The 20,884-nt window shown below is 34.0% G+C and overlaps 2 protein-coding genes across 4 annotated transcripts; both read left to right on the plus strand.

Annotated features, from left to right (window-relative positions):
• The first annotated feature begins 3,635 nt into the window (after positions 1-3,635).
• Positions 3,636-8,644, plus strand: LOC132062894 (uncharacterized). The gene is made up of 4 exons (XM_059455366.1): positions 3,636-4,077; positions 4,514-5,652; positions 6,479-7,149; positions 7,372-8,644. The coding sequence occupies exons 2-4, from the start codon at positions 4,544-4,546 to the stop codon at positions 8,388-8,390; spliced, it is 2,799 nt and encodes a 932-aa protein (XP_059311349.1). The 5' UTR covers positions 3,636-4,077; positions 4,514-4,543; the 3' UTR covers positions 8,391-8,644.
• A 2,295-nt stretch (positions 8,645-10,939) lies between these two features.
• LOC132065305 (uncharacterized) lies at positions 10,940-19,561 on the plus strand. 3 transcript variants are annotated; one of them, XM_059458627.1, is made up of 15 exons: positions 10,940-11,095; positions 13,095-13,206; positions 13,313-13,424; positions 13,510-13,632; positions 15,166-15,270; positions 15,388-15,471; positions 15,604-15,719; positions 16,170-16,271; positions 16,352-16,465; positions 16,600-16,656; positions 17,400-17,466; positions 17,564-17,617; positions 18,300-18,374; positions 19,092-19,127; positions 19,226-19,561. In XM_059458627.1, the coding sequence occupies exons 2-15, from the start codon at positions 13,187-13,189 to the stop codon at positions 19,322-19,324; spliced, it is 1,164 nt and encodes a 387-aa protein (XP_059314610.1). In that variant the 5' UTR covers positions 10,940-11,095; positions 13,095-13,186; the 3' UTR covers positions 19,325-19,561. The 3 variants fall into 3 exon arrangements, with proteins under 3 accessions (XP_059314610.1, XP_059314612.1, XP_059314613.1); XM_059458629.1 differs by lacking the exon at positions 10,940-11,095 and adding an exon at positions 11,451-11,820; XM_059458630.1 differs by lacking the exon at positions 10,940-11,095 and adding an exon at positions 12,302-13,005.
• Positions 19,562-20,884: the final 1,323 nt, after the last annotated feature.

Raw genomic sequence — 20,884 nt, forward strand, 5'->3', positions numbered from 1 at the left:
AGATCCGAGTCTAACATTGTCTTGAAAGGTAATTCCCGGGTGTTGTATTTGCGCAACTTTTTAGAAATATGAACAAAAACTAAAAATCGGTGACCTAAAAAGAGGGTATTTGCGTAAATCGGCCGGTTTTACGTATTCAAATCAAAGAAATTCACTTTAGTCCTAATACTATCAGCTTTCCTTAATTTTGAACTCTCCCCTTTGCAATGCAATCTTTCCCTATACAACAAGGCTACTTCATAAGAATAAAAACAACCCCCCCCCCCCCCCCCCCCCCCCCCCCAAAAAAAAAAAAAAACCCATTATATTCGCTGCATATATGCAATTTCCTCGAAAAAGAAAGAGAAGAAACTTTATAAGAATTTGTCCCTCATGCAAGCAAAATATCTAGCCTTCAACTTGGCACAAAAGTTTGGTAAAAAGGCAATAACATGAAGTTGCTGCATGCAATGTTCATCTACTCAAAATTAAAATGTAGTACAGTTAATATACGTATGTATGTTCATACTAATTATAAAGTCAACATATGCCACCTTCTTTATAATATACTCCGTATGTTTTCCACAATATATAAATCTCTTCATACTCAATCTATTTTGTCGATCATAAAAATTATACTCCACACGGCAGCTAATTACAAGGTAGCTGCATTTGGTGTAAGCTTGAGGTTTTGCTTAAAGCTTAATTTGCTCAAGAAGAAAAGGCTCTCAATTATTCTGTTTCTAATAATTGTCGTTTTTCTTTATTCCCAAGGTAACGTCTACATATTTTTTTTCTACCTTCTATTATTACTCCCTTTGTGTTTAATTTATGTGAACTTATTTTTTTTTTAGTACGTTTCATCTTTGTGGTTGCTTCACAAGCATTACTCGACGCATAGCGCATGCGTCTCATCGTTTTTGGGAGCTCTCGTAGCTGTTGAGTCGTTGCGTTAGAGCAATACATGAGAACCAGTCGTCCTAAGTTATTGTCAAACATCTTTTCTAAATTTGAAAATAATTTTATTTAAACTTTTTATAGGCTACACAAATGTATGACATGTTTACGACCACAAATTTCAAAAAAAAGTTATAATTAAACGTGAAGCCCATCCCGGTCAAATATGTTCACGCTAATGAAATGGAGGGATTAGTGCTTAAGTATAGTATTAGATTATTATAAGAAATCAAGGAAGTGAAGTAATAAAATCATTTTAAATTTTGGGTTTTGCATTCTTGGAAGTTGGGGTTTGACAATTTGAGATTCTGAGTGGTTTTAACATTTTGGAAATTGTGCATCTTTGAGTTTTCTGCAAGTGAAATATATACCTGAACTTTGAGTAATATCCTAATTTCAACGTTTAATTTTGTCTTTCTATTTTTTTTAAGTATAATCGTAGTCGGGGCTTTTTCCTGCTTAAAGTAATCCGTTTTCAGATTGTTTTTCTTGTATTATAAGTAATTGAAAGTGGAAGTTATTGTAGTTGATAACTGAATAACTATTATTCAACAAAAAGTACTATTACTACAACTAAAGTTTTATTTCTTGTACAGTACCCCCTCCGGATAAAAAAAAAGTGTCCACTTAACTATATGCATACCTTTTAAGAAAATACTAACTTTTAGACAAAAATAAGTAATTTGACTAAACTGTCTCTAATTAAATAGGTATTGGGATTTGATCTCATAACACTTAATAGGGGCAAATCTGAAATATAAGGTTAATTTTTTCTTGATTTCATAAGTGAACACTCTTTGACCCAAGAAAAAAAGGCTAAGTAGATAACTTTTTTTGATCCGTGGGGAGTAGCATTTATCATAAAAGGTGTTTGACTAAAATAATATCAGAAGAAATGGCTGACATATTCCTTTATAATTTAAATAGAAGAAAATGACATTTTATCTCTTCTTAAAATGAATAATAACTGTTGAGAGACTTTAGAAAATTGTATAGATCGTTTACTGGAGCAAGGATAGATTTGATTAAAAAAATTTAACTTAATGTCTTCTTGATTTTCTAAAGCAACACTTATTTTAAATTAAATTTGTCTAGGAAAGGCGACATTTAAAATAGATAAGAGGTAGTAAATAATTTAATCAATAATACTGGTTGTTAAGTGACCTGATTATGTAAATTTATTTTAAATTATTACTAGTACAGTATATACGTTAACCTCAGTTATAATATACCACTTGCGTCACTCTCTCTTCTTCCATATACTGTGTGCTATTTATCTTCTTTTTTGTTTACCTTTTCCGTATGTGTTGAGGGGAAGGATAAGAACTTGTATCTACTGGGTGTTTATACTTCCATAATCAATAGATGCATGTTATGTGTTTATATATAGACTTCTGTCTTTTAATCATAGTTACTTAATTCATATTTTTCCTTCATTAAATCAATTAACAATAGTAATTAGAACTTTGAGTAATATCCTAATTTCAACGTTTAATTTTGTCTTTCTATTTTTTAGAGTATAATCGCAGTCGGGGCCTTTTCCTGCTTAAAGTAATCCGTTTTCAGATTGTTTTTCTTGTATTATAAGTAATTGAAAATGGAAGTCACTGTAGTTGATAACTGAATAACTATTATTCCACAAAAAGTACTATTACTACAACTAAAGTGTTATTTCTTGTACAGTAGCATTTATCATAAAAGGTGTTTGACTAAAATATTATTAGAAGAAATAGGTGACATAATCCTTTATAATTTAAATAGAAGAAAGTGACATTTTATCTCTTCTTAAAATGAATAATAACTGTTGAGTGAGAGACTTTAGAAAATTGTATAGATCGTTTACTGGAGCAAGGATAGGTTTGATTTAAAAAAACTAACTTAATGCCTTCCTTTTTCTAAAACAACACTTATTTTGAATTAAATTTGTCTAGGGAAAACGACATTAAAAGTAGATTGTAGGTAGTAAATTTTTAATCAACTAATACTGACTTTTAAGTGACCTGATTATGTTAATTTATTTTACATTGTTAGTAAATACGTTAACCTCGGTTATAATATACCACTTGCGTCGCTTTCTCTTCTTCCATATACTGTGTGCCTTTTTTTATTTTTTATTTTTATTTTTATTGTGTGTGTGTTTACCTTTTCTATATGTGTTGAGGGGAAGGATTGGAACTTCTTGTACCTACTTGGTGTTTATACTAAATCAATAAATGCATGTCATGTGTTTATATATAGACTTTTGTTATTTAATCATAGTTAATTAATTCATATTTTTCCTTCATTAAATCAATTAACAATAGTAATTAGAACTGGTTGTATAAACACCCGGGACGAATACGTATTTTCGACGAGGGGCAGTCTAATCTAATAGCCTGTTTGGCCAACTCTAAAAATCAGTTTATTTTAAAAAGTGCTTTTAAAAAAAGTACTTTTGGCGAAAAGCAGTTTGTGTTTAGCCAATTAATTTAAAAAACACTTTTGAGCAGCAATTAGTATTTGACTAAGTTTTTAAAAAGTGCTTCTAAGTTTATTTTTCTCAAAAGTGCTTTTCAAAAAAGTGTTTTTGGGCAAAAGTTATTTTTTTTAGCTTCTGAAAAATTATTTTTGCTATACCCCAGAAACACTTATTTTCTCCGAAAAGCTTTGCCAAACGCCTTACTTTTAAAAAAAAAAAAACGCTTATTGAAAAAATAAGCACTTTTAGAGTGAAAAAAAGCTTAGGCCAAATAGGCTATAAGACACTCTAAGTACAAAGTCTAGATTTGGAGTGTTAAAAACGCAGGTTGGAGCCTTCTTTTAAGGCAACAAAACCGGGCTTTATTAATGAGTCTATAGTGGTGATTGTATGTGAAGAAATAGTATAGTACAATGTAACTTGTTGCTTATCTCATTTGTTTATATGCTTTAAGCTGTTAACCCCATGTGATCTTGCCTCATTTCTCATGGCTTCCTTCAATTCCCACTTTATTACTTTTCACACATACTTAAATGTGTCCTATATATGTACACTTTCTTGCACAGGATCCAAGTACAGAAAAAAAAAAAAAAGAAAAAAAAAAGTTCCCCCCTACCCCTTGGTTGTGTTAACGAGCTCATTTCAATCTTAAAACCTTGTTTCAACTATTGACATATTGTGTGGTAAGTGTATAGTTTTGGTTAAGTATCAACAAAGATTGTTCTAGAATTTTAACTTAACGAGTTCAAGATTCTGAGTTCTTCGAAAATTTTGGTGTAGAACTTATGTTTATACTACTTTTTGGAGTTTTGCGCATGTATATTTATGGTATATATGCTGAAAAAAATTTGTTGTTTCAATCATAGAAACTTGTTTCAACTATTAACATTATGTGGTAAGCGTATAGTTTTGGTTAGGTATAAACAGAGGTAGCTCCAGAATTTTAACTTAACGTACGGGTTCAAGATTCTGAGTCCTTTGAAAATATTGGTATAGGACTTATATTTATACTACTTCTCAGATTTTCCACGTGTATATTTATGGTATATATGCTGAAAATAATATGCTGTGTTCTTCCAAGCTTTGGTTTTTACTTTGTGTTTTTTGACATTTTTGTAGGTGGATAGTTCTTTTGGCTCCATATATGAGATGGGGTTAGCTAGAAATCCTAATATGAGAAGTGGGGAATTGTTAGAACGGATGTTGAGTGATCACATGGGAGGAAAATCAGCAAAGATGAGACCACCAAAAAGTTCTTCAACTAAACTTGTTACAGTATTAACTTGTTTGCAGTTTTCTTTTGCTGTTTATGCAACATTTCTTCTGTATTACATGAGCCCCTCAGTAGATTTAAGGACTAAACCAGATTTTACATGGGCTACACGAATCGCTCAGTCTTGGAAACACTTCATTATGCCTCCACATGTTGTTAGTCATAATGCTCTTTTTAATAGAACTGATATTCAAAGCCAACCAAAACAAGTTAGTCCTTTTGATGTTTGTGAACATGAGAAGATTGATTTTGTACAGAAGAAATCTAATGATGCACTTATGATCAAGTTGAAGACAGAGTTGTATAAAGAAATGAGGGATTTTCAGAGCAAAAATCTTGGTACTGAGACTTTATCTGAGTTAATGTCAATGAAGTCCAAGTGGGATTTGCACGGTCCAAACAAGCCGAAAATCACAGTGATATTAAACCATTTCAAGAGAAAAACTTTATGTTCTCAGCTTGATTCTTTGCTTGGCCAAACACTCCCATTTCATCATGCTTGGGTAGTTGCATTTGGAAGTCCAAATGAGCAATCCCTTAAGAGGATCGTCGATAGTTACAATGACTCAAGAATAAGTTTTATAAGTTCAACTTACGATTTCAAGTATTATGGAAGGTTCCAAATGGCTTTGCAAACAGAAGCTGACCTTGTATATATCGTAGACGATGATATGATCCCGGGGAAGAAGATGTTGCAGATTTTAGCACACGTTGCAGGGACAGACAAGTATAAGAATTCTGTTTTGGGAAGTATTGGTAGGATTTTGCCTTTTAGACAGAAAGATTTCGTTTTCCCGAGCTATAGGAAGTTTCGATCCAAAGAAGCCGGACTTTATTTGCCCGATCCTGCTTATAATATCACTGTGGACAAAATTGTTCAAGTAGATTTCCTCTCTAGTTCTTGGTTTCTTTCTGCTGAATTAGTCAAGACACTTTTCATCGAGACGCCCTTCACTTTCATGACCGGAGAAGACTTGCACTTAAGGTAAGCTTTCCACTTCAATTATGTTAGAAAAGTTTGTGTTACAGTCAGACCTCTCTATGACAGCATCCCGATTATGTTTTATGGGGAACTGATCTTTCATGTTATGTTATGTTATATTATATGTTCTTTGTAACAGTACCTCGCTATAACAGCCAAAATATATCGAAAAAAACAATATTGTTATAGCGTTTGACTGTATTATGCAGGTACCTTTAAAGTTCGTTTGTTAGTTCAGCTTGATGATAGAAAAGTATATTAGAATTTGGTTGTAGAATTGATTGGCACCATTAGATCAAATAGAACATCTTTGTTCTTTTAGGTACTTCTCAAAGACGAATCTTTTTCTGCTAAATTTACACTACAGAAATGTCGCATATCCTGTTCCTCTCTGGTGTGATAAGTTCGGTTTGCCTTACTGATTTACTCTTTTCAAAAATTCCTTGAGATGTGAAGCAAGTTGTTGAATGAAGTAGACACTTAAATATCATCTGCTTCATTAATATTAGAAACCTATAGGAATTTTTAGTTTTGAAAATATGCAATAATCCATCAATTATCATACTTTGAATTAATGATCTGCACCATAGAAAAATATCAAATGATAAAATGTTTCAGATGATTCATAATAAGGGTAGGCCTTAAAGGGATGAGTAGATATTAGTATGATCAGGGAGACATTAGAGTTCGTTTGGATTAGCTGAATATAAGCATCAAGCCTGAAAAACACTTTTCAAGTGCTGGAGCTAGTTTTATAAATAAGCTGTTACGTGTTGTCAATGTGTTTGAAGTTTCTAAACATTTTACTTTCTTGGGAAAAAAATTGCAGCTATCAGCTTCAGAAGTACAGAAATGCTGGTTCATTTGTGCTACCAGTTGATCCAAAAGACAAAGAAACATGGGGTGACAGTGAGCACAGACTTGCTTATGTATCCGAAACCACGGTAATATTCAAGGACACGGTTCAAGTCCGAGATGACCAATGGTGGAAAGCACTTTCCACCGGCTACATAACTCAATGGGCAGCTATGAATCCTCAGAAAATCGATGTACTTTTCTATGCCCACTCTGTCGATGAAGTCAAAGCCCTCGCGCCTCTTCTTGAAAAGTTCAGGTCAACTGTTGGAAAAAAGGCGTATATTGTTGTCTCAGGAGGGAACTTTTGCCCTTGTGAAGATGCTGCTGCTGCCTTAAACTGGCCTAAGGTAGTATGCAAAGAAAGGAGATTCAAGATTATGGATTTAGGTGTTGGTGCTTTATCCGGGATTTCAAATTCAGAAGTGCCCGTTGTTCAAGCAGTCTATGCTAGCATGAAAGGACTAATCAAGATTCACAACCCAAGCCTTGTGATCACGGTAGCTGATGCAGATTCTAATGTGATGAAAGCTCTCAAGATGGCTACAGAAGCTAACACAAACAGTTCAAACTTGGTTCTTCTACCTAGATCATCGATCACTAAGGTTCTTTGGATGGCTGATCTTCGTTCCACAGCATTGCCAAGTAAGATTTCGATGAATCTTATACAGTCAAACCTCTCTGTAACAGTCATTCTCTACGGAATCTTTCATGTTATGTTATATTATATAATTTCTATAACAGCATTTTGCTATAGCAACCAAAATATATCGAAACAAACGACATTGTTATAGAGAGGTTTGACTCTACCTTAAATTTCCCTTCTTTTTCCTACATTTGATCTAACAATGCAATTTGTGCTTGCAGATTGGAACCGTATGGCGCTTTCTATAAACATCATCACACAGAACAGAGCTAATTCACTAGCAAGGCTTCTCAAGGCACTTAGTGACGCGTACTATATAGGCGATCAAGTTTCTATTACTTTCAACATGGATAGTAAGGTAGATGAGGCAACTATAAAGCTTGTTAACTCATTCAACTGGCCACACGGGCCCAAAACTCTTCGAAGAAGGATCATCCAAGGAGGGTTGATTCGCGCTGTTAGTGAGAGTTGGTACCCCTCATCCGATGATGATTTTGGCCTATTACTCGAAGATGACATCGAAGTTTCCCCTTACTATTACCTTTGGATCAAATATGCTCTCTTGGCCTACCACTATGACCCTCAGATATCACTCCCCGAGCTCTCATCCATCTCTCTTTACACGCCACGTTTGGTGGAGGTTGTAAAAGAAAGGCCTAAATGGAATGCAACAGAGTTCTTCAAGCAAATTCATCCAAACACACCTTATCTCCACCAATTGCCTTGTAGTTGGGGCGCAGTTTTTTTCCCAAAGCAATGGAAGGAATTTTATGTCTACATGAACATGAGGTTCACGGAAGATCCAAAGCAAAATCCGGTTCAAATCCCAAAATCAAGAACAAACGGTTGGCAAGCTTCTTGGAAGAAATTCTTGATAGACATGATGTACTTAAGAGGGTATGTTAGTCTTTATCCGAACTTTCCAAATCAAATGAGCTTTTCCACAAACCATATGGAACCAGGAGCACATATTGCAGCTAAGAACAATGTGATCAAGCACAACAAGGCTGATTTTGAAGTGCCATTGCTAAAAGAAGATTTCAAGAACCTTTTGCCAAATGGGAAAATGCCTCCAGCATCGAAGTTACCTTCGTTGAACCTATTCAACCAGCCCGTTTCATTAAAGGGTTTAAAGGCAGCAGGAGCAAAACTCGGGACAGATGTACTTAAATGCAGTCCAACGGAGATAGTATCCGTTCATCATGACACGGGTTTACCTTCACATTGTGCAAGATTCTGAGAACTCCATACGCGTTTAAATTACAAATTACAATTCTTTTGTTTATCTCCCAATAATTTGTTTGGAATTTTTTGTGTGGGAAAGAAAGATGAGGCTTTAATTCATATCCTTATCTCACAATGCAAGGAAGGGGAATAAGGATTCTTTTATGAATGACAAAACTGAGAAATATACAGTTACTCTTGTAATGTGGCAGCCAAAAGTGGCTTTCTGTATCCTCTTGTTAACAATGAAAGAAACGAACACAAATTCATCCACAAATATTTGCATTGCTTTGATCATTACTACTACTATTTTCGGTGGCTAGCAATGTTTAGAATCCATATCATAGAGTTTGAGATTGTCATTGCAACAAAATTCAAGTTTTAATCAGCATGTCCTTGTAAATGAAACAACATCCACTACATAAAATCTGCTTGAACACGGGACCTATAGACTGAACAGAAGAGCCCAACCCAAAACGCTAGTAGTCTATTAGGTGGGAGAGCTCACTCTAGCTATAAATCTATTACTAGTATTTTTCTTTTTTAATCAATGAAAGACAACATACACACAATAATCGCCCACTTGAGAATCAATGACCTCGTTGGTCACGGTTGACACCACTTCTTTTAATTACGGCCACCACTCTGGCTCAGTTGGTCAGGACTGGTATATCATTCTTTTCTTTTCTTTTACATTTTGGACCTTGTTGGTTAGAGCTGACACCCCCTTTTGGATCCAAACCACCAGTACTAGCGCACTGCCAGTTGGTCATGATTGGCATTCTACCAGGCTAGCACTTCGAATTCAGGTGTTGATCAACCTGCTTTGATACTAATTGTTATAAACTAAATAGGCTTGATAGTCCAAAACCAAACTATTAGTTTATTAGGTGGGGAAACCCACTCGAGTTATAAATTCATTAGTATTTCTCTGTTTAATTTATGAGGAACAATTCACACACAAAGATATTTTATCAAATACATAAAAGTTAAACTCTATTAAAAGGTGGTTATCAATGTGAAATATGCTCTATTAAAAGGTGATTATCAATGTGAAATATGGTGGGTGAAATAGTCCTGCCAACTGATTCCAACATGGAAACATGGTTGTTCAAGTCTCATGAAAAATCAAGAAAAAAGTACAATGTTAAGCAGAGTGGGGCAGAACTCATGACATGCAAGACACAAGTTTTTTATTTTTCAAAATGATCAAGAAACTGTACTTTGGCTTCCAAGAATGAAATTTAGATGGTTTACCTAACTTTATCTCTTGAAAGTCAAAACGGAACTGTCATCACGTACTTTTCACTTTCAATGCTGGGATTAAATTGTTCACCGCCAATAGAAAGTTCACTAGGAGGACCTGAGGCTACTTCTTCTTGTGTCTTAAGTGTCTGGCCAGTTTGTACGTACTTTGATTAATTTTATCAGAGATACCTGGTATGTTTTACTAATATAGTTATCGAATAACTATGTCCGTCAAGGCTTGAACAAATGGATAAAAACCACTTCAATATTTGCCTCCGTTGGAATTTTCAGTTTCATTTTGAGCAAAACAGTTATGTAGCCACCCTTATTTAATTGATATTCATTCCCTGGAAAATTACAATATGTACATAGGTAAAAAAAAAATAAGGCCGGCCAAAAAATAATGTATATACTACTCCCTTGATTTTTTAGTGTTTTTACTTCTTTATAGTTTGAGTATTTAGTATATGAAGTTAAAAGCATTTGTTATGGAAGGCTTTTTTTTTTTTTAAACATGAAAGAACCATGTTGGCAAATGTCTTTGTCGTTCATCATTTCAGATAATAATGTCAGCTCATGTTCATAAATAATGTGTCACTATCACGGTTTAATCGTCCTTGTCCGTATGACTTTGATGGAGATTGCCACTACTAAAATGTTCTGAGATAAGCTTTATGAGTACTCATTTATATACTGCAAACTTTATAACTTTAATCATAAATTTTGACATAAATATTTTAAATTTATAAAAATAAAATTTATTTATTTAGAAACTAAATAAAGTATTATAAGTTATGATAATTTATAATTCAAATAACTTAAAAAAAATATAGGAAAATGTGATCAAAGAATCATATCGTAAACCCCAAATAGTAATAGGTTCACATAAATTGAAATACTAGGAGTATTAGACATTTTCAGGCCTAAATCAACACATGCCGCACGGATAACGAAATAAAAAGGCAGATTACATTTTATGAATTTGTATTCGATTTATTTAAACATTCGAACTATAACCTGTCTTCATCAAACGCTTTTAGTTCATATTCTAAATAAGTCTATGCGCGTGTTTTTAAGCTTATTATTAGATGGATTGATCACCTAAAATATGTCTACTCTTTTTATTATATGCATCAGCATCAATTGAAACATATCTGATATTTTACGGCTTATTTTAAGTGATTAACTTATATAGATAAATCTTTTCCATTTTTTAAATCAAAAGTATTTAATAGAAACATTTAAAATTGTGCGCAATGACGTACTCAAAAATAAATTTGTACTAAAAATAGCATATAAACATTTGATAAGTCTCTGTTAATTCATAAAGGGCACAAATAAATATAGTAAGTTAAAAAAAAAATTAAGAATAGCAAAACACATTTTTCATTTTCACAATTCCAAAGTAAAATTACATAATTTTTTCAGTTTCACAAATTCATAGCAAAACAAAATTTCCCATCGGCACAAATTGTAAGTCTCTCAAACCCTACCTTTTTTTCTTTCACATTTATTCATCAATATATGATTCTTTTAATTGCCATTTATTTTAATTTTTATTGCTTTAACAGTTAAATACGAAATTTATTAATTATTTTCAAATGGTTGATCGTAGAAATGTAATTTAGTTCAAGTTAGGGTCTTGTTTTTATATATTTGAGGATTTTTTTTTTTTTTTTTTTTATGTCAAGAATGAATTTTTACATTGAATGTTAGCACCATTATTGTTATTTTACTCTAAATTTGATTCATTTCTTTGTAATATTTATAGAAGAGTAAAGGGTTTTGTTTGTTTTTGAAAAAACTTGTGTGAATTTTGATGCATGGCCAAGAACAGTAAGCAAGATTTTAAGGAAATTGTAACTTTAACAGTTAACTTAGAATATTTTTTTAAATGCTTTTGAATGACCGAACGTCGAAATGGAAATTAGTGCAAGTTAGGGTGTTTATTTACATTTTTGTGAGGTTTTCTATGTCAAGAATGGATTTTTAAATTGAATGTTGACAGCATTGTTGCTATTTTACTGTATTTTTGATTCATTTCTTTGTAATATTTATAGGAGAGTAAAGGGTTTTTGTTTTTCTTAAAATTGTGTGAATTTTGATGCTGGAGATGTATGGCGCAGCGCAGATCAGCAAGCAAGATTTGTTAGGCGAACGAAGAAAGGCATGAGAGAAAAGCATATTGGCTAGTGATTGTGAGTCCAATTTTAAGGAAAATTTAAAAAAATTGTAACTTTAAGTTACAATATTAAGCTTGGTTCATAAAAGTTTTTTTTCACGTCATCTTAACTTGCTTATGAAAGGAAATGTTTTTATTGTAAAACTTTTATCTGACTAGAGTGTAAGAATTGTTAGTTGGTTCCTGTTAAGGCTGGCAAAATGGTTTAAAAAAACAAGTAACCATCCAATCCGACCCACTAGATATGGGTTGGATAACTGACTTTTTAAAAGTGGATCAAATATGGATGTTACAACAACAACAATAAAAAAAACATACCCAGGGAAGTCCCACAAGTGGGGTCTAGGGAGGGTAGGATGCGCAAACCTTACTCCTACCTTTGTGGAGGTAGAGAGGTTGTTTCTGATAGAACCTCAGCTCGAAAGACAAGAAAAAATATGACAACAGAATGAAGCATGGAATCGAGAAAAATATGACAACAGAATAACATGGTAAAAAGCAAATGAAGCAACCGATATAACTAACCCTAGAAGTAAAGAATCCACTTGATTACTAACTAATATTACTAATAAGGAGAATAATCGGCGACCTACTAACCTTCTATCCTAATCCTCGACCTTCACACCTTCCTATCTAGGGTCGTGTCCTCAGTAAGCTGAAGTTGTGTCATGTCTTGTCTAATCACCTCCACCTAGTTCTTCTTCGGCAAAATATGGATGCTACCCACTAAAAAATGGATATATGGATAACATGTATATTCATATTATCAATACCCATTTTTCTGCTTGTTATTTTTAATGAGTTCTTATTTTCTGAGAGTCTAAGCTTATTTTGGCTTTTAGCTTGTGTTCTCACTTGACTATTCCCGAAGCCACGGATAATATGGATATCCATATTATCCGTCGGTTAACCCGTTTTTTATTCGTGTTAAATATGGGTGGGTTGGATATGTTATTCGTTTTTGCTTAACCCGTTTTCGACCTTCCCATATCCGATCCAACCTGCCTGTTTGCCCACCTTGGTTCCATTTAGAGGATTAGTTAGTATATTGAATTGAGATATTGAGTTTTTGGGAGAATGGTTGTCCAAAAAGTTTGTCCGGTATTGCTGTATAGTTATGGTTTATATGTGCTATCAGATTCCGCAATTTTGGAATAAAACTTTGTGCTTATAAATTACTAGCAATTGATCACAATGTTAGGTGAGGTTAGGTGATATACTTTAGGTGTTGGGTTTGACTTTTTCTTTTGGGTGGTTGTTATGTGTGACTAATGGGATTTAAACTTTCAGGCATGTGAAGATTGCTTTCTGGAACCGGAGGATGCTCAAGGAATTGGTTTCTGCCTAGTGCGTAACCTTTGAGTTGAGCAACTTTTGTGAAAATGGGAACCCCTTACCGCAGGTTCATAGACAATATTTGCATGTCTCTCTAATGAATTTCAAAGTTGAGCTTATGGTTAATACATATAGCTTACATAACCCGCTTTCTGTTCTTCCTATTGATACAGTGGGACTTTCAAAAGATCGAATGATAGTGCTAGACTTGTTATCACCACTATCATGGGAATGGTGTTTGGATACTTTGTTGGGATTTCTTTTCCATCTGTTTCTCTAACAAAGGTATCTTAGCTCAATACCTGCATGGTTCTTGTGGTATAAACCTATCCAGTTTTGTCATTCATTACAATCTTCGGGTGGTTTGCAGATTAATTTACCTTCAAGCTTAATATCAACTCTTGATTATGCCTTCAATGATGATCATAGACGTGCTATGGAGCGTAGTTTCCCGGAGAATCTTGGTTCTGGTAGTACTCCTTTAACACCAAAGGTATTTATTTCATTGTTGATTGATGGAATATCATTATAAGTTATAAAGACTATATCTTGTATGGAAAAAAACTTTAGGAATATCTAGTATAACACCAAAGTTTTTTTTTTTTGATTGTTGATTGATGGAAGTTTTTTTTTTGATTGTTGATTGATGGAATAACATTATAAGTTATAAAGCCTATAACTTGTATGGTGAAAAAGCTTTAGGTAGTTCTCATGTAATTTATCATATCTCGCTTTTTTTTTTTTTTTCTTTTCTCTTTCTGGATAATTGAATTCTAGGCTTCTGTATATCAAAGGGATTTTGATTTGCTTTCTTAGACAGCTGTATTTGTTTTTGTGCAGTTGCTTCATTAGTCCTTACATGAACTTTTCTAGTTAAGTGATTCCAAGATTCCAATGTTTTTTTATTTTTTTTTTATTTTCGTTTACATAACCCAAGAAGGTTGTGTTCAGCTACTTAAGTGATTGAGTGATTTCCTTAACTTCATGTATTTCATTACTGGCTATACAAGTTAAAGTTTTTCTGCACATTCAAGGTTCACGAAACATTGGATATTTATCTTTTTCCTCCAGCAACTGCTTGCTGGTTAAGAGCGGTTAAATACTTCCTGCGTTGCGTCTTATGTGGTTTCTTGTTTGTGACTCAAATTAGCAATTTCCATTGAAGATGTACCCTGAAATTTAGAGGAATAAACTTTGGGATATGATATTTATATATGTGTGTGTGTGTGTGTGTGAAATACTGAAATCAGCTTTCAGTTTCATCTACATTTCAATTATCTCTTCTCCCAATATATACTATATGTGTGTGTGTGTGTGTGTGAAATACTGAAATCAGCTTTCAGTTTCATCTCCATTTCAATTGTCTCTTCTCCCAATATATACTACTACTCACACTTGTGTCTGAAATACTGAAATCAGCTTTCAGTTTCATCTCCATTTCAATTGTCTCTTCTCCCAATATTTACTACTACTCACACTTACCAACATGATTGTTTTATGCTTTACTATCTAGAATTATCACCACCACACATAGGTGAACCCCCTCCGCCCTCTCCTACAACAGCCACATCTACCACTATAACGGAATGAATTAAGGCGGTGTTTCTTTGGTAAAACATTCTCAAAGGAAAATGCTTTCGATTGGGAAAAAACATTTTGTCATATCAAATGTCAGCCTAGTTGTCAAGAAACTGAGTTATGTCACGAAAGTTTGGATTGAGGGAGTAGTAGCAGGAAATTATCTAGAAACATTGACTGCTACTCGGGTCAATCATCAATGGTACATCGTTATGGTAGTATGCATGGTTCATATCTGAAGGCGCCAAACTTTTCTTCGTGTTGGTCTTGTGAAAGCTTTTTTCCCTGCTGAATAAAGAGAAATTTGAGGACATAAATGCATAATACATGATTATTTTGCATTGGGTGATGGAAGTAGGATATTTGTTCTAACTTCCATGGTTGATATAGTATCTGGAACACCTCGACATTTGTTCTGAACTATTGATGGGTTGCTTTCCTTTTGCAGATATATGTCCCAACAAATCCTCGTGGTGCACAGTCATTGCCACCAGGGATTGTGGTCTCAGAATCAGATTTTTATTTGCGAAGGTTGTGGGGTGAACCAAGTGAGGTATGAAGCAAATATCTATAAGGGTATTGTTTTTTTAAAAAAAAAAATCAGAATTTTCTCTGTTAGTCGGTGCTTCTTCTGGATATAGTTGTGTTTAAAAAATTGTGTTATCTGCAGGATCTGACAAAAAAGCCCAAGTACTTGGTTACATTTACAGTTGGTTTGGATCAAAAGAATAACATTGACGCAGCGGTTAAAAAGGTTATAGCAATGAAGCAATTCTTAATATTATTGATATTATAGAGATTAGAGCATTACATTTATTTCTCTTTTCTCTTGACAGTTGACCTTGTATTCCATATACTGAGTCTTATATTTTGTATATGGATTTAGTTTTCAGAGGATTTCCAAATTTTGCTTTTCCATTATGATGGTCGAACGAGTGAGTGGGATCAATTTGAATGGTCCAAGCGTGCAATTCACATCAGTGTTAGGAAGCAGACAAAATGGTAAGACTTTGAGTTTAGTTATTACCTTTTTGTATTCCAACTCCTCTGTTTTTTATCCGACATTTCAAGAATAATATGCGAGAGTGAGCTCTTACCAATTCAGGAAGTCCCTTTTTACTAGCGTGTTTGGCTCCATGTATAGGACGTAAATGACGAGAATGTTCTTGTTTGCATACAATAACTAATCCTTTTGATTTTTGATTTACACTGATAGTGTGAAACAATTCACTATCAGGTCGCAAAAAATAACTACGTGTAACTGTCCATAAAAAGTGGACTGTTTTTTGGTAAGTATAAGAAGTGGGCTTTGTAACCTGAAAAATAAGACAGGCTACATGTTAAAACAGGTTAAAATACATTGATAGGGTAAAAGTTCTTTATATTATCAGTGTACATAAGTTAGATCCATTCCCTTTTCATCCATAATTTGTTATTGCTTTTCTATGACAGGTGGTATGCAAAGAGGTTTTTGCATCCCGATGTTGTAGCTGCCTATGATTACATATTTATATGGGACGAAGATCTTGGAGTTGAGCGCTTTAATGCAGAGAAGTAGGTGCCTTTCCATGGTTCTGTCATGATTTCTCATTATAATCTCCTTCCATGTGAATATCGTCACCTGAATATGGCAGATATATTCAACTAGTTAAGAAACATGGTCTAGACATCTCTCAGCCTGGTCTTGAACCCAACAATGGACTCACATGGCAGATGACTAAGAGGAGGGGTGACCGAGAAGTTCACAAGTATGTTCATTGTGTTTAACCCACCCCACCCACACACACACACGGGGGTGAGGGGAAGCTTCTATCCCTCGTGATAATAATTTTCCCTAATTTGGAAGAAACCACCGAAAGTTAACATTTGTTGGTGGTTACAGGGATACAGAAGAGAAACCAGGCTGGTGCAGCGATCCACATTTGCCTCCTTGTGCAGCGTACTCTCTCTCTCTCTCTCTCTCTAACATATGCAATTGCAAACCGCTGGGTACAATTTCACCTACCTACCCCTCAATTGTTTGCTTATAACATTATTAGCTTGGTTCTGCTATTTTCTGAGAACATGCACATTCTAAATAGATTATTGTTCATCAATATTGATCTAAATCAGAACTTATTCGTCATGGTTAAACTCAACTAATATACCATTTTTATCCTTTCTTTTGAGATAGTATGTAACTTTAGACTAAATGTGTGCTTTGATAAGTTTCTCTTCCACCATTAGTATCATTAAGCACATATTTCTGAGCATCTTTCTGCAGGGTCCGAGATATTTATATTGTTTGGCTATTATTGGACTAACTGTTTCTCTAATTACAAGACTGTAGAAATGATTTTACTTTCTTTATATGTTACTCTAAAAAGAGATAAAGAGGAGAAAATTTGCACTTACCGAATAGAACAGCATGCCATTGGCTGTACCTTTTTTTTCGTCTGTGTTTCACGAGATGTTAGATTGAAATTTTAGATGAATTTTCCGGAGTATGACTAGACAACCTATTTCTGCTGTGTTAGCACATATACGATATGATCTAATTGAGTTACGTGTAGAGCTTTTCCTTTTGAAAATTGATTATACAAGACTCGTCAACAAACAATTGTCAGCAACAGAATATTCCGATGCCTTTATCATTAGCTTGCAACTTATAGTTATTGTCTTGGTCCATCTTTTTATATACAGTTTTGTGGAAATAATGGCTCCTGTCTTCTCTCGAGAAGCTTGGCGATGTGTTTGGCATATGATTCAGGTAGTTCTTACACTTGGTATCACTTCCATCTCCTCACAATGTCCATTTCTATAATGTTACACTAATGCTTGTACTTTGACTTGATGTTTGGTTATAGAATGATTTGGTGCATGGATGGGGATTGGATTTTGCACTAAGAAGATGTGTAGAGGTTAGTAATTCTCCTAGATACATTCTCGATTCTTATGCAAGAATGAGAAATGACAAAAATGGTTCCTTATCTTTGGTAGTAGGTTCAAAGTAGTCCCTTAAGTATCAACTGAGCAGTATTGGTCCTTTAAGTTTGCCAAAAGTGAGCACTTTTGGTCTCCGTCAATTATTTTCAAACTTTGATTGTTAAAGCTAACCAGAACTGTGGAAAAAAAAAATTAATCAGAATTACACCAGACACAAAAAATGGACCAAAAATTACATCAGACTCTTGAGATAGACCAAAATAACATAAACTGCAAAACTACCAAATGTGAGTTTTCGTTAAATGTTTCTATCTTCACAGTTCCGATTAACTTTAATAATCAGATTCTGGCAAATATCTATCGGAGACCAAAAGTGCTCACTTTTGGCAAACTTAAAGCACCAAAACTGCTCAAGTAATAGTTAAGGAACTATTTTGAACCTACTATCAAAGATAAGGGACCATTTTTGTTTATTTTGCTCGATTTTCCCCCACGTTAAAATTGTAAGAGAGGGAGAGCTGCACCTCGAGAATATTGATAACACCAGAGACAAGGAAATTATTAATCTTCTTCACTCTATCAGGAGTCTTTTATTTACTAATCTGAAGTATGGTGGATCCTTGGGTATAATCTTATTGTATCTCTTCGTTTGTGCAGCCTGCTCATGAAAAAATTGGCGTAGTCGATTCAGAGTGGATTGTTCATCAAGTTATTCCTTCTCTTGGGAATCAGGTTAGTCAATTGAACTTTCAAAGAACCTATGTGGTTACTAGAAGACAGATTGGTAGTTTGTCAATTACATTTCCATATTGTAAGCAACCGGTACCATCCTGTCCAAGTTTATTATGAACTAAACTTTCATCCCATGAGAATTCAAATCTTCTCTGGCTCTTTGAGAGGATGATATCTCTATGGCTGCATGTCTTTCTTAGCATGAAGTCCAGTGTTGCTTTGGCGATTATAGCAGTTGAAATTCGACTGAAAAAGGTCTCGGCAACAAAACTTTAATGTTCATTTCAAAGCCAGAAACCTTATCCCACTTCTTCTTTTCTTTGATATTCATTTCAAAGCCAGAAACCTTATCCCACTTCTTTTTTTCTTTGATAAGTAAAATTTGAAAACCATTTTCTTTTTGTCCCTTTCTTGTTAGTCCTAGACTTATGTTAAAGGATATATGATTGTTACTTCTGCTTGCTATAAATTTGATAATTATTGCTTGTTGTCTCTCTGGTGGAAGATAACTTAGTGGCGAACTCAGAGAAAGAATGCTTCTTTTGGTAGGAGTATAATCCTAAAGTTCAGCTGTTTTAGCTTCTTCACACATTGCTCTATATATAACTAGAGCACAAAGCTCCCGCTAGTTTATTATGCGACTGACTCATTAGTTCATTTGATGATTTGTTTTACCTGCTTCATTTTTGACACTGTTCTTGTCTTCTTGGATCACAGGGGCAGCCCGAGAATGGCAAAGCTCCATGGGAAGGGGTAAGCATATCCGTTCCGTGCCTCCAATTTTGTTTGAAATATGATAGTCATTTGCCTCAGGTTCTAGTGGCTAAACTGAATTGCTTTCTATTTTCTAGGTCAGAGAGAGATGTAGAAATGAATGGGCAATGTTCCAAGATCGGTTAGCTAATGCAGATAAAGCATATTTTGCCCAGCATGGAAAAACTCGAGTATAACGCGCCTCCAAATGTCTTGTACATTGCTTCTTTCGTCTAGTTTCTCTTCTTCTTTTTTCTGTTTCTAGGGGTGTGCCTATTCTTTTTATCAGTGTCTGTTTCTTTTTATCATCTTTTCTTTCAATATTAGAGTAGTGAAATTCTATGTAGCTAGTGAACGCTAAACCATTAGATATTGGAGGGTTTCTTGTGCATATAGATGATACACAAGGTTTATAGTCAATGTTTTCTGCACTTCGTTTTTTGGGATAATGAAAAAATCCCCGAGGGCTAGTAACGCATGGTTCGAAACTCGGTGGATAATTGACACGTTTATTCTTTTTCACTTAAATACGAGGCTTTTGTGACAGTTCCATTGGCCCTTTTGAACCCTTACTGGTTCTTCTATCAAAAAGCTATTAATCAGATGTGCAAGTGTCTAGAGTTTACCTTCATATTACAATAACAACGTGCCGGTGTAATCCCACAAGGGGAGTCTGGAATTTACCTTCTGATTAGACCTCAAAAACAAAAAGAGAAAGGCACTATCTTTGTGACGGCTATGTTGTTACCATTCGTGCCCCTCACCAGAGTGTGATCATGTGACGTGTGTCTAATCCATTCATCACGCTTTGTGTTCTAACCATTAGACCAAAGCCTTAGAGGCTTTTTTTTGCATCAATTTGCATTTTTCATACTAAAGAAGAAAAAATGAACCCTTTGGCCAAATTTTAAAATTTTAGATAATGAGGAATAGGTCGAACGTTGATGAATTATAAATTGAATATAAGATAATTAAGTCATACTGGAATATGAATTTACTGTCAAGGATACTGTACATATTCCATGTATTATAGATTAATATTATCGTAATGTGATTCATTTTCATTTTCACTCACATATTGGTTCGAAGGATCCAATTTCATCATTTAAAACTACATTGTTACGATATTATTCTATAGAAGCAGTTAGTTAAAAGTTTGATTCGATTATTTTAGTGTCCTTGAGGATGAATTAACTTTTTCAATGCATATTCAATTTTACCCGAATGTATATAAAATGTGAATTGTATACCCCCGAAGATATATAAATGTGAATTGTATACCCCGGAAGGTATACAAAATACATAATAGTTGCAGTGTAATTTCTTAAAGATTTAGATTTTGTAAATAGTTATCTACGTACCATGAAAAATCCCCTTTTATAGATTTTTCCTCTAATAATTTCATTTGAAATAGTAACAACTGCTTAATCAACTTGCAAACTTACTGAAATGTACTTAAACGTCAACCTTCCCTAAACTAACCCTTCTTCATTAATCTACTTCGAAATTAAAGAGAAATCATATATTTCTTTATATCAAATCTTTTTAAATTCCAAACTAGTTGGGTAGGCACATAAACTCTAAAGATTTCTATATTTTTTTGGGAAAAGGACACAAATTGCCAACCCGGTGAAACTGTTGACATTCGGTGGCCCAAGAATATTAAAAGTCATTTTTTAGCCTTTTCAAAATAATTCCATTTTCTAGCCATTTTTCAACTAATTCCAGCACATGTATATAAATTGTATCATTGTTGT

The sequence above is a fragment of the Lycium ferocissimum genome, chromosome 7 (genome assembly GCF_029784015.1).
Source record: "Lycium ferocissimum isolate CSIRO_LF1 chromosome 7, AGI_CSIRO_Lferr_CH_V1, whole genome shotgun sequence".
NCBI classification, from domain to species: Eukaryota; Viridiplantae; Streptophyta; class Magnoliopsida; order Solanales; family Solanaceae; genus Lycium; species Lycium ferocissimum.

Excerpts from the sequence above, each read along its gene's own strand:
- LOC132062894 (XM_059455366.1), top strand. The coding sequence starts at position 4,544 with ATGGGGTTAGCTAGAAATCCTAATATGAGAAGTGGGGAATTGTTAGAA. Across the intron at positions 5,653-6,478 it reads GGAGAAGACTTGCACTTAAG|CTATCAGCTTCAGAAGTACA; the intron begins GTAAGCTTTCCA and ends AAAAAATTGCAG. Across the intron at positions 7,150-7,371 it reads TCGTTCCACAGCATTGCCAA|ATTGGAACCGTATGGCGCTT; the intron begins GTAAGATTTCGA and ends TTGTGCTTGCAG.
- LOC132065305 (XM_059458627.1), top strand. The coding sequence starts at position 13,187 with ATGGGAACCCCTTACCGCAG. Across the intron at positions 13,207-13,312 it reads ATGGGAACCCCTTACCGCAG|TGGGACTTTCAAAAGATCGA; the intron begins GTTCATAGACAA and ends CTATTGATACAG. Across the intron at positions 16,466-16,599 it reads GGTGACCGAGAAGTTCACAA|GGATACAGAAGAGAAACCAG; the intron begins GTATGTTCATTG and ends TGGTGGTTACAG.